Here is a 13,667-nt window from a genome sequence, read left to right as displayed (position 1 = left end):
CACACACACACACACACACACACACACACACACACACACACAGTCTCAGATCCTTTGGACAGCAAGTCTTTTCTTTTCCCTCACTTTTTCCTTCGTGTGGCGCTCGCAGTGTGAGACGCACGACCTCTTGTACAAAACAAAAGTAACGAGACAATTTTGTGTATGTAAGGAGTGGAAAGTACCGATAACTGGGTTAAATTGTAATTGTAAAATATCTTAAAGGGGTCACAGTTTTCGGTGCAACACCGTCTTTACTGTGTGAGTAGGTCGAGATAAAGAGTTGCTGGAGCTAATTCTTCAGTCGGTTGCTATTAAACCACTGTAGGGCTGTCAAAATTGGCCCAAAAACTGACGTTTTAACACATTAGCTTGAATACATTTGAATATCTGTTTTTGGGCATTATGTCAACAAGAGGGCAACGAATACAACAGGAAAAAAAACTACTTGTACAGGTTCATCTAACGTGTATTTTAAAGATCTATTAACGACATATTCCAATACAAACTAATAAAAGAATGTTCTGTGTAATGTAAAACTTGATGTAAACACCGTAGACCTCTCTACATAAAGAACTGATTCTTTTGCCATTCCTTGAATTTTCGCCAAGTTCTCCCACTTAGAAATCATGGAGGGTCTGAAATTGTCCTCGTAGGTGCATGTCCACTGTGAGAGACATGATCTAAAAAATAAATCCAGAAATCATAATGTATTATTTTTTTAAAACTTTTTATTTGTATGATACAGCTGCAAATATGTATTTGAACACCTGAGAAAATCAATGTTAATATTTGGTACAGTAGCCTTTTTTTTGCAGTTCCAGAGGTCAAAGGTTTCCTGTAGTTCTTCACCAGGTCTGACACCCTGCAGAAGGGATTTTGGCCCCCCCTCCACACAGATCTTCTCTAGACCAGTCAGGTTTCTGGGCTGTCGCTGAGAAACACGGAGTGTGAGCTCCCTCCAAAGATTCCCTATTGGGTTTAGGTCTGGAGACTTGCTGGAGGCCCCCCCAGAACCTTGATCTGTTTCTTTCAGAGCCACTTCTTGGTTCTCCTGGCTGTGTGCTTGTCCATTGACGTCCACTCGCTTGCTGTGAATTATCTGGACTAAAGGCTGGGTTTAATCGGACAGCACACACAGCCATAGAGATGATTGTGTAGGATTTATTTTCCCAATCAAATATTGATATTTGAATGTCTTGTTGCTGTTTGATGTGCATGCATATTTAGACAATTCACAGTCCTAGTGCCACTGCTAAACTTAAAGCTGTAGAGGTACGAGAGGGGAAAAAAGCACGTTCCCTGTTGTCTACTAACCCAACACGTAAGAGAAAATGAACAAATTCCATCAAACAGCTTTAAATCCTTAATTACAAATTCTTAAGGCAAGCGTCCTCTGTTCAGCCTGTTTTTTGGACTCATCTCCATCGGGGGTACTCGAGCCAAAACACACTTTATTTGAGTGCAGCCACAGAGCCCGTTGACTGCTCCGTTTCCCTCCAGAAAGCCATGAGAGCAGGAGACGTGCTGCCAACCCTCCTGACACGACACGCAGCCTCAGAAACGCAGCCGATTGGAAAGAAGAAACCGAAAAAAAAGCAATGCCGTAAAAAATACAATCAAAGTTATTTTGCAGGTCTAATTTTAGAGACCAAAAAAGTAATCCATTCATCCCAAAAATTATGCACAGATGAATTGAATATGAAAATAATTCTTAGTTGCAGCCCTAACTATGATATAGTTATAGCTATATATACCATCCCAGTAACTCGGCTTCATGTCTTTCCTGCAGCAGCGACGGGCCCTTCCTGAATGACCCAGTCTCCTGGCAACCAGGCACCAATCAGCACCCAGGATCTCTCTCCGTAGTAACCACAGTGTGGGGCGTGACCAATCCCACACACAGTCAGGTAACACCAACACATGTCTCAGCACCCGGGGACATTTTTTGCATTTTTTTCCTCCTCCTGTTTTGTGACACAAAGAAAAGCTTGTATTTATTAGTTATTATGTGAAATGAAGGCTCATATGACATTAAGAAAAAACATGTTTTTGCCTTGTAGTGTCTCGCCTTAAAGAAAGTTATCAGAGGAGAAGATATAAAGCCAAATCCACTCGCCTGTTCCTCTCTGATGTGACTAATTTTGAACACCTAAAAGCTGCTCTTAAAGCTCACTCCCACGCCTCGGTGGAAGTAGAAGTGAGCTGCCTAATTGCTTCAGCTGGCTCATTACAGCCTTTTTTTAACTTATTAAATATGCTCCCAAACTCCTCAGATTGATGCATGTTTGTTCCTACTTATACGTGTAGGAGTAAAAGCATTTTATCAACGTGGAAAACGACTCCTTCAGGATGTAGGACGAGAGCTGCACAGATTATAGGGGAAGAACAAACGTGTGTGCACATTCTGGGATGTTTGGAAATGTGACACACAGAACATTCAATTTAAAGCAACAAGCTTTATATTTAAACTGTGACTGTAATGATTCTGTGCATGTTATGCTTGCATAACTGAATATATCTGGGTTTGGGAGTGTAAATTGAACAAAACAAGCTGTCTAAAAAAAGCATAACGGCAATTTTTCACTACTTTTATAAACTAAACAACGCGCAGGTTAATTGACAAAGAAGTAAGTGTTAGTTGCAGCCCTGTATGAGTCTATGTCTGGGTGTAAATTGCGCTTTTCTTTCAAGGTCTTTCCCGTTTAACTTATAAGTACCAAATTACGAAGTCTAATATTTAAGTAAAGTTTTACCGAAGAAAACGCCACTGTGAGTGCAATACAATACAATGTTATCAGTGTAACTGTATCTCTGTCAGTGTGTTGATTTCACACACCATAACTACTGAGAAACAGACCTCGGTCAGTAAGTTAATGTTATGTTTCACTACTTTAAACACAGTTTAACTTTCATTGTGAGACTCAGTCTGAATATGACTAGAACGTCGTCTCTCTCTCTCTCTCTCTCTCTCTCTCGCCTTCCACTCTCTTATTGACTTCCCTCGTTATGGTTCATATGACTGTCGATCGAGGTGACACCCTCTCTCTGTTTCCCATGTAGGTGTTTGGGTCACCCATGGGTCCTGGTGAGGGCTCTGGTGGCCACATGATGCCTGGCGGCAGCCCCGGTATGGGTCCTGGCATGGGCTCCCAGTACATGGGCCAGCAGTCGTACGGGGACGCCGTCTCCAAGGGCTACGGCCAGCCCGTCATGTACGGGCGTCCCAGTGCTGCTTACAACCAGTCCTCAGGCTACGGTGGAAGGTACGCCGCTCCTCTGTTCACTACATGTCAGCTGCTGTGAATTTAACCCTAAAATATACTCATATCGTATCAGTAGGACTTCAAAAAATAATAAATAATAAATAAATAAATATATGTATACATACACGTAGACTGAGAGAGACGGAATCTGAGACAAAAATCCATAAAATCACATTGTATGATTGTTAAATAATTAATTTGCATTTTATTGCATGACATAAGTATTTGATCCTTCAGAAAAAGCAGAACTTAATACTGTATTTGGTACTCCTCTGCTCACTACATGTCAGCTGCTGTGAATTTAACACTAAATTATACTCATATCGTATCAGTATGACTTCAAAAAATAAATAAATATATTTATACACACACTTCAACTGCGAAAGATGGAATCTGAGACAAAAATCAAGAAAATCACATTGTATGATTGTTAAATAATTAATTTACATTTTATTGCATGACATAAGTATTTGATTCTTCAGAAGAAGCAGAACTTACGACTGTATTTGGTACAAAAACCTTTACAGAGATCATGCGTTTCCTGTAGTTCTTGATGAGGTTTGCACACACTGCAGCAGGGATTTTGGCCCACATATGGGGGGGGGGGGTGTATTGTTTAAAGCCCCGTGGAATATGTTGCCATAGCAAACAGAAACATTGATCTCTGTGTATTTTAGCCAATTAACAATGCAGCTGTTTGCACCAAAAGCTACAGCTGTAACAGTAAAACTGTATACTGTATCTGAAGTCTCTTTATATAGACCTTAGTGGTCCCCTAATACTGTATCTGAAGTCTCTTTTATATAGACCTTATAGGTCCCCTAATACTGTATCTGAAGTCTCTTTATATAGACCTTAGTGGTCCACTAATACTGTATCTGAAGTCTCTTTTATATAGACCTTAGTGGTCCCCTAATACTGTATCTGAAGTCTCTTTATATAGACCTTAGTGGTCCCTAATACTGTATCTGAAGTCTCTTTTATATAGACCTTATAGGTCCCCTAATACTGTATCTGAAAACGGTTCAGTTTGACCCGAAGACACCATGAAGGTTAACACTGAGCGTTCTTTTGTTATCAGTATAAATTCTCATGTGTGGCTTTGACCAGGAAAGAGAATGAAGGCATAACATGGAAATGAGTTTGATAATTGGACAGTGTTGGGTGTTGTTACGTAGCACAATGCTTTGTGCTATTTCTGCGGGGTTTCAGCATCAACACATGTCAGCGTGGCTGCTCTCACCCACTGCTCTGACTCACGCTCATGACGAAGCCACCACACACACACACTCGCACGCTCATTTCATTTGGTTCACCGCCCACTCATCTCCACGTCGTCCTCTTCTCCCTGCAGTTACTCTGGTAACAGTGGAGGTGCCGGTCTGGGCGTTCGTCCTCCCTCAGACTTCACTCAGGCTGCAGCCGCTGCCGTCGCCGCCGCCGCCGCCACAGCAACCGCCACTGCTACGGCAACCGTTGCAGCAATACAGGAGAAGCAGAACCAGGAGATGAACTATGGCCAGGTAAATGTGCCGGTGTGCACGGGAGCCTGGGCTCTTTTAACCTCACCCAGAGTCATTTTATTTATCTTTTTTTTTGCCCAAAACATAGATCCAGTGCCGATCTAGCCTGTCCATGTGGGTTTTCTAGCAGATCAACATGTTTGAAACCTATTCTGGCACTTTTTTATTATTTAGTTTGACATCATAATAACTAAATCTTTTCACAGGATGTTTTCAGTTTCCAGTCACAACTTGGGCCAGTGTGTATAAAGTCATGCAGAGTCATTTATTGGTCTGAGTTGCATCAAAATGGGCATATATATATATATATATGTAATATATAAATGCCCTTTTTTTTCCTTTTTTTTTAACAGTCAGCATTAAACGAAAGCTGTCCATGCAAGCAATTTAAAAAAAAAACTAGACCTCTGTCCAATTCCTGACCTAAATCTTTGGTATGAGTATTGCCTCATGAGTCAAAGTTCAGGAGAGTTGTTAAGACAGGTTTTACACACACACACACGCCGGCCGGGTTTGGAGCTGTGCTCTTTGGTTGCAGGGCCTTTGGGAGGGGTGCAAATAAGAAGCGTTTTTTTTCTGCTGCGTCCACAGATCCATGACACATGTTTCTGATTAACAGCAGAGACATGACCTCATTTGACACAGCTCTCTCTTGCCACACTATTTACTCTCTAGAACAACAAAACAAGAGTCACTGTGTGAGCTTCGCAAACATCATTTCTGTTTCCACTTCAAGTGAACAAAGCAAACCCAGGCTGTACAACACCATGTGTCCCAATGTACACATGATGCTCACAATACCACACCTTTAGATCCCGTTTTAGAAAGAAGAGACAACAGGTTGTGAGATCGTCTTTGTTGACACGTAGGAATCAGCCCAAACTGGCCAAACCATTTGTTCATCTTTGGTTAACTTTTAGACGACTTTCCACACTTGTCAAACGACTCTTGTCTTTTATGAGATTTTTCAAGCAGAGATAGAGTAGAATAGAAAGCCTTTATTGTCATTATACACAAGTACACGGTACTCGTGCAACAAGATTAAAGCAATCCCTTCACAGAGTTGACACAAAAAATATAAGAATATAAGATAACAATATAAAATATCAAAAATCAAAAATAGAAAGTCAAAGATATAAAGTGTAGGGTAGTGCACAGAAAAAAGAGGGGGGGGGGGGGGGTTACACAGTCCTGAGTCCGGAGAGCAACTGTATACACATATAAATTAGCTTTGAATACACATTGTGTAAACGTAGGTAAGTGTTAACAAATTAATAAATAATGTTGCACATTGATGAAATGAAATGATTAAGTACTAATAATAAATAAATAAATATTGCACTGTATGAAATGAAATTGCACAGATTCAAGTGACCTGTGAGCATATCTGTCAGTATATGACAGATATGCTCACATTCAGTGGGAAGAGAGCTTTTAATTATTAATAATGAAATAATTTTGACTGACCGTGTGCAGGATGCCAAAGAGAGCGAATGCTCACTGCATAAACCACGGTCCCTGCAACCTTTTAAGGGGGGAAAACTTGATAATGTGGGCCTGCACGCCGTATAATTAACAGTGACAAATCCAACCTCTCCTACAACTCCTCAGCTAACGTCCAGATTAATTCACTTCCAAACAGCTCACAGTTAAGATGTGGTGGAAACGAGCTGGATTCAAGCCTTTTTGACATAATACACACATCATTTCACCACCTGTAAGGAAACTGCATTGAAAGGAGGTGTAGTTGGAACGCGAGTTGTCCATTTGCAACGTGATCACTCAGAAATGCTTGACCATCTATGAAAGATGCAACGCTAATTAGGGCTGCACAAAAAATTGCACTTTTATTGAAATTGCATTATGGACTGTTGCAACATCCAAATTGCAGAAATGCTCAGTATTTGTGAAAGGCAAAGTATGTGTCAAACTCTCTTAAATGAAGTATCGTGGTGCTGCAGAGGTCCCGGCCTACAAATCCTACGACTACAGAAGACCTCTTTGTTTGGTACAGATCCTCGGAGAAATCACACTATAATCATTTTAAATTTAAGTCAGTGAAAATGGGAATAATGATACAAACATGCTCATTCCCTTCAATATTTTGACTAATATTGCAATGGCAAAAAAAGCCAAAATGTTCCTCATATCATGCAGCACTAGCACTAAAACAGGGAGTGGAAGACCGTGATCAGATAGAGTGTGCTAGGTACAGTCTGGCGTTACTGGCTTACTGTTTAAAATCCTTATTGATCCTATAACATTGGGACCTTAGATGTTGGGGGGGGGGGGATAAAGAGCACAACAGGATGTCACACAAATGGGCCCTTTAGGTGACAATCCCGCTGGCGCACAACCCTTCACGGTGTTTTAATAACTTTCCTTCTCTGACACACTGTTCACACTCCCCTGTACTTTGTGTCAAATACCCAGCGAGCTTTGTTTTTTAGCCCTGCTGTCGTACTTCCCTTTCCCTCCCAGATGGGTGGAGCATCCTCTTACAGCACCCAGTTCCTGTCTCACGCGGGCCACCGCGCCCCTCCGGGGATGGTCTCTTCCAGGCCGGGACCTCCACCTCCCGGCGGAGGCCTGTATCCTTCTCACCCTGCCCAGGCTCAGAAGATGCCCCAGCACGGGGGCTATCCTGGGCAGCAGCAGGGGCTCAAACGGCCGTTCCATTCAGAGGTCAGTGAGGGGGTGGGGTGGGGGGGTGGGGGGGATGATGATGTTTGCTCATACATTCAAAATGCAGAAGGCTGACACTCTTAAATCTCATTAGGTGATTTCTCTGCACTGGTGTTGTGTCCTCAAACCAACAGCAAACACACTGCTTGTATTTATAAAAAGATGTAAATAAGAAAATGTAAATATAAATCACTTCCTGTTTTTGATGGCATGGCGTGCCAGCCCGGCTCTGACTGGACGTCTTGTTTGAGAAGTTACAACAAAACTGGAGAGAAGTTATAAGCATCGAGTCATTGATTCGTCAATTAACAGAAACCCCAGAATCACCATTTTCCCCCATTTTCAGACATTTCATAAACAACTAATCCAGAAAATAACCAACAATGAAAATAAAACCTTAATTGCTTGTTTTTCCTGCCGCCGTAAACGTGGAAGTTATTTTTCCAGCGTGTTTCATCACTATGTTTAATCCCTGTGTTGTCCTCCCGGGTCAAAAACAGACAACAATGTGACCTTTCTGCCCATTTTTCTGATAAATATATTTATTTATTTATTTTAGTTTTCACTACCACCACCTTACTAGTGTACACTGCTTTTTGGAATTCATGGTCAAAAACCCTCATTCATATAGAATTATACCTACTATTTTAGTTAAAAAAGCAGAAATTATGAATTATTTTGACTAATAGTTAAGATCAAAAGAAAGAAAGTGATCGGTTGTGTTTGCAAAGAACGTTGGAAGGAATCCAATCCATTATTTGTGGTAATTTGGTTAAAAAGAAACTCATATTTCAGATATAGATATTTTTTAAAGGGGGTCAGATTTGACCCGAGGACAACAGGAGGGTTAACACTACATTGCAGTGCCAGATTGTTTTACAATGCGTCCTCGCTGTGGGCGGCTGAATGTTGGGCACCTTTTGTTAAATGTATGTTTGACATACACATAATAGACAACTAGATTAGATTAGATTAGATTAGATTCAACTTTTTTGTCATTACACAGGTACAAGGCAACGAAATGTAGTTTAGGTCTAACCAGAAGTGCAATAGCAGCAGGTGCAGGATATACACTGGTTCCATAAGAGCAGGACATGGATATGTACTGGATAAATATAGAAATGAATACTGCTATAAACAGAGTTTTACAGATGGGTTTGTCCTATGAATATAAAATATAGATAACAAGTATTGTGAGCAAGATTTACAGCTAGAAATGTACTGAATATAATATACAGCTGGATATTACTATAAGTAGAATTTTTTACAGATATGTGCAAATAACATAATATACTAATTATATTAGTATATTATATTTTGAACTAGCAACACAAGACGTATTGGGCAACGACGCAGTGAGGTGACTCAGTGTTTTGTGGTGTTGTAACACAGGCGTTGTCCTTCTGTTGCTCGTGTTTCTCTATAAACTCGTTTCCTCTCCGTGTGTTCAGGGTTTCCCGGTGCAGCAGTACGGCTCAGGAGGGATGTCGGGGTACCCTACCCAGCCTCTGCAGTACCCCACTGGTCCACAGCAGCGATGCCCCCCCTCACCCTCTTACCCCTCCAGTCGGATGCCTCTCATGGGGCAGTACACTTCTGGATCGCACAACCCGGGGCAGTTCCCCCCTGGAGCCGGCCAGCCCAATCCTCCACAGTATTATAAGGTAGTCCACTTCTGGTTCCTTTTATAAAACAGAGCCAGGGACGGTGTGTCTGAGGCCCGCAGCGATACTGGAGTTTACATTTAGTTCAAGACGAGTTTAATAATGCAGATTTGTGAATTGGGACACACTGGTAAGCTATCTGAAGCTTGTATAAAGAAGCCTCTAGAAACACTAGATTAAAACCAAAACCAAAATGATATAAAGTACGCACGTTCTACAGAAACAGTGAGCCGCTATCGGCCTCAAACGTGCGTCCAAAAGTAGAAAATCAGCCAGAATTCTGTGTTTTAAAAAAACGAAAGTGTTCAGAAGCAATCCCTTAAAGTTTATTATAGGATTTCTACGTTGGTAAAGATTTCTTTTTATGGAACTTCTCAAAAGTTACAAACCGCTTCACGATAAAAGCAAATACTGAAAAAAACCTTTTCAGTAGGCACGTGCAAAAAAACAAAATGTATTCACTTCCTCATTCCTATCTCGATTCAAGCTCTACAGATTTGTTTTGTTACGGCGTGTAAACTACCTCACGGGAAATGTAACTACATTTACATTCTGTAAATCAATTATTTAATTACGAATCTTTTTTTCTTATTTCATTTTTTTATTCTTGTTAAATTGAGTAACTTTTTTTTATTATTATTGAGAATCGTGACATTGGTCAGATAAAACAAACCATCTAAAGCCGCCACCTTGGGCCCGGGGAAATTGCTCTGTTATATAAGCTTTCACTATTTTCTGACATTTGTATTGACAAAAACAATCAAACACAATGACACAGTCTTATAATTCCCGGTAGAGGACTGCATAGAGATTGAGATCCCGCGGGACCCAGCACACATATCGGGGGAGTGGGCGGTCCAAAAAAAAGACAGCAGGGCCCGGGATTTAGGAGCGCTGCTCCTGATCAGGGCTGTAACCGACTGTTAGGTTCATAAGAAAATCGGCAACACACACGGAGCATCCCTCTCCTGGGGCACCCCCCCCCCCCCCCCTCTACAGCAACATGAGGGATCCAATCAACAGGGACTTGAAGTTAGATAAATACATGAATATTAGGTCACTTTGCCCTGATATTGCACTAGAATAACTTCTTATTGCATTTGAATGTAATTCAATGATAAAATAACTAGTTTCCCTGCGAGACGGGAGAAGACACAAAATCATTGGTCAGTCTGTTGAGAATCAATCTAATGTTTGTCGGGATCAAAAACACAAAAACGTCCCGCACAGGGCTCTACTTCTCGGCACACAGATCTAACACTATTGAACTCTTTGGGGTCCAGGTGGATGGTTCAGTATCTGAGTGTCTGGTTTCCTGTCTGTGTTTTCCAGTCAGAGCCGTTCAACGGTCAGGGCAGTCTGCCACCTGGAGGAGCCGGAGGGTACAACGCCTTCACGCAGGCTGCAGTCAACGGGGTAAGTCCTGTATGCACTCAACTCATCCCCTGATAAACGACTGAGGAATAACACAGAGAAGTATGCCGTGAGGGGCTTTTAAGGAGATACTTTGGAGTTGTAAACACCCCTTATCGTCGTCTCTCAGCCAGGCCGGGGTGGAGTGATGCCCGGATATCCCAGCTCCCCAATGGGAGGGAATCCCACGCCTCCGATGACACCCGGGACCTCCATACCTCCCTACATGTCGCCGGGCCAGGACACGAAACCCCCGTACCTCCCTCCGGACACCAAACCCAACATCAACACCCAGCAGGTCTCTACAGGTGAGACACAGCTCGGCAGTAAACACACAGAAAGCATGAAGATACAGTATTAGGAGACCACTAAAGTCTATACAAAAGAGACCTGAGATACAGTATTAGGGGACCACTGAGGTCTATATAAAAGAGACTTCAGATACAGTATTAGGGACCACTAAGGTCTATATAAAAGACTTCAGATACAGTATTAGGGACCACTAAGGTCTATATAAAAGACTTCAGATACAGTATCAGGGACCACTAAGGTCTATATAAAGAGACTTCAGATACAGTATTAGGGGACCACTAAGGTCTATATAAAAACATCCAAAACGACATGAGATTTTTCATCCTAATGTTGATACTAATTGCACCAGTACATCCTTATTTTGTGGATTAAGTTGTAAACAAGTCGAAGCAAACACACTATCCTGATAGATATCGTATAGGAATTATATTACATTTTAATCTTTGGTGCTTTCCAAAGTCATGTTAAGTTCCTGTAAAAGTGTCTCAGTTCTCATGTGGAAAGCACCTGCAGTGGAAACGCCCTGAAGGCAGGCTCTGGTTTTCCTTACAGGTGACCCGAGTGACGACCTGCGCCTGACGTTCCCGGTGCGAGACGGCGTGGTGTTGGAGCCGTTCAGACTGGAGCACAACCTGGCCGTCAGCAACCACGCCTTCCAGCTGAGAGACTCCGTCTACAAAACGCTCATGTTGAGGTAGGAAGACTTTCCCATCGCACACCCTCCGCTCTTCTGTTTTTGTTTGATTGCTTGTCGACACAAACTGTTGTTTCCGTATCTTTAAGCCTTTGGCCTGTTCATGAGCTCCTCATGATGGTGGATTTTATTTGTATGGGTTTAGTGTTGCGACCCCCATATGTGCATCATTCAGAGCCATTGCAGTGGGGGCCCTGCTCATTAGACCGTGATGCACGCGTAAGAATCACTGTCAACCCGCACCGGGAAAAACTGCCGTTATTCAGGCAAATAATCTTCTATGCAGGAAAACCCCTGCCTGCGTTATATATGTTGCGATGTGTATTTACATTATCCCAAATGCACCGTTACATTTGGTCGCCTGTCCAGGGCGTCATGTCTATTTCGTGCATGTATCAGCGTTGTGGTCGTAGCGGTCATAGATGTACTTTTTTATCCAGTTTCTGGATTCAATTCTAAGTTCACAGTAACTAATTCATAGTTGCTAGTAGCCAAGGAGGACACGGAGGATTTAAAAAGCATGATGGACTCTTTATAAGAGGTCATTGTCGTCACTCAAGCTTCTGCTTCGGGAAAGTCACCGGACGACCAGACATGTTCTTATTTTTAACTCAATATTTTACCAGGATGTAGGATTGTAGTCATCGGACGTCTGGATGTTAAGTTTTCAGAGCAACCAGCTGAGCAAACAGTAGCGGCGGTTCGGCTCGCTGGCCCTCCACGGTCAAGCCAAACAGCATCAGAGAAACTTGACTGAAACGGCTTTATTCTGTGTTTTTACCGGTTTCAAGTAACGGGGCGCGTTTGTTTTAAGGGGAAGATGACCTCTGCGGTTGATACCTGATGCGGATGATTTTGCTCCTGGTTTGTGTCATTAGGATTGTTTAGTTTATCGTAAATAGAATTGTATTTTATTTTTTTCAAAGATTTTTTGGGGGCTTTACTGCCTTTAATGGACAGGACAGATATATGAGAAAGGGGAGAGAGAGAGAGAGAGAGAGAGAGAGAGGAGGGAAGACATGCAGGAAATTGTCACAGGTCGGACTCAAGCATAAACCTCCAACTGAGCCAGCCCGGCCTCACAATAACAATTATATATGCGTGAGATCTCAAGGGATGTTTCCTCAAATATAGATTCAAGATAATATCCTCTCCACTGTCTGGACTCCACACCAGGCTTTTACTCCCTAAAGAATCATGGAGGCAGGAAAGTAACAGTGTTTTAAAGGGTTTATATTTGGGGGATTACTATAGAAGGGTTTTATAACTCTGAAACATGTAATGTAGCTTCGGTGTGTCCGTTTCTCTTCCTGAGTGATTTTATAAACACCAGATAAAGAGGAATGTTTTGATAACCCCACCCAGTCTCTCCCTCACCCTTGTGTTGTGTCGCCCCCTGCAGGCCGGATCTGGAGTTGCAGTTTAAGTGTTACCACCACGAGGACCGACAGATGAACACCAACTGGCCCGCCTCTGTTCAAGTAGGCATCAACGATCTTTGCTAATATAATGTTACTCGAGGGTGGGACTCGTCTTTGAGATGGTGCTTTCTCTTAAAGGGTTTGACTGTGAAACTTGAATATTGCAATAATTATTTATATATCAAGGATATGACTTACAGCAGTGTGTTTTAAAAGTGTTAAAAGTCCATGTTGTTGTACCTTTTTTTTAGATTCAGCCGTCAAAAACAAGGCTAAACAAAGTATCAAATAAATGTACAGTACTTGTGATTTAATTATCTATTTTTTGTTCATCCTGTATCAGGTGAGTGTCAATGCAACTCCTTTGTGCATTGAAAGAGGGGACAACAAAACCTCCCACAAGCCCTTGTACCTAAAGCCAGTGTGTCAACCGGGACGTAACACCGTACAGATCACAGTAACCGCCTGCTGTTGTGTAAGTAGCCTTTGAATGACACCTTTCAGTCTAACCCTGATTCACCACCGGGCGCGTCTGTGCTTCTAGTTTTGGTGCCCGACTCCCAGATTTTATTGTTGATTTTATTCTACATTAAATGTCCTATGACATTTTGCTTTTTGGATGCTTTTATATAGACCTTAGTGGTCCCCTGATACTGTATCTGAAGTCTCTTTTATATAGACCTTAGTGGTCC

General features: G+C 42.0%; 1 protein-coding gene across 1 annotated transcript in view; it reads left to right on the top strand.

Moving 5' to 3' along the window:
- The window catches only part of zmiz2 (zinc finger, MIZ-type containing 2), a 33,645-nt gene that overhangs the window by 9,986 nt on the left and 9,992 nt on the right, over positions 1-13,667 (top strand). Inside the window, exons 3-12 of the mRNA XM_034897004.1 lie at positions 1,790-1,907; positions 3,061-3,263; positions 4,618-4,786; positions 7,268-7,471; positions 8,923-9,135; positions 10,468-10,551; positions 10,679-10,856; positions 11,413-11,554; positions 12,957-13,035; positions 13,319-13,463. Of these exons, the coding sequence (XP_034752895.1) occupies positions 1,790-1,907; positions 3,061-3,263; positions 4,618-4,786; positions 7,268-7,471; positions 8,923-9,135; positions 10,468-10,551; positions 10,679-10,856; positions 11,413-11,554; positions 12,957-13,035; positions 13,319-13,463 (1,535 nt within the window). The remainder of the gene's footprint in view (positions 1-1,789; positions 1,908-3,060; positions 3,264-4,617; positions 4,787-7,267; positions 7,472-8,922; positions 9,136-10,467; positions 10,552-10,678; positions 10,857-11,412; positions 11,555-12,956; positions 13,036-13,318; positions 13,464-13,667) is intronic.

This window comes from Etheostoma cragini, chromosome 16 (assembly GCF_013103735.1).
Source record: "Etheostoma cragini isolate CJK2018 chromosome 16, CSU_Ecrag_1.0, whole genome shotgun sequence".
NCBI classification, from domain to species: domain Eukaryota; kingdom Metazoa; phylum Chordata; class Actinopteri; order Perciformes; family Percidae; genus Etheostoma; species Etheostoma cragini.
This window is presented reverse-complemented; position numbering and strand designations above follow the sequence as displayed.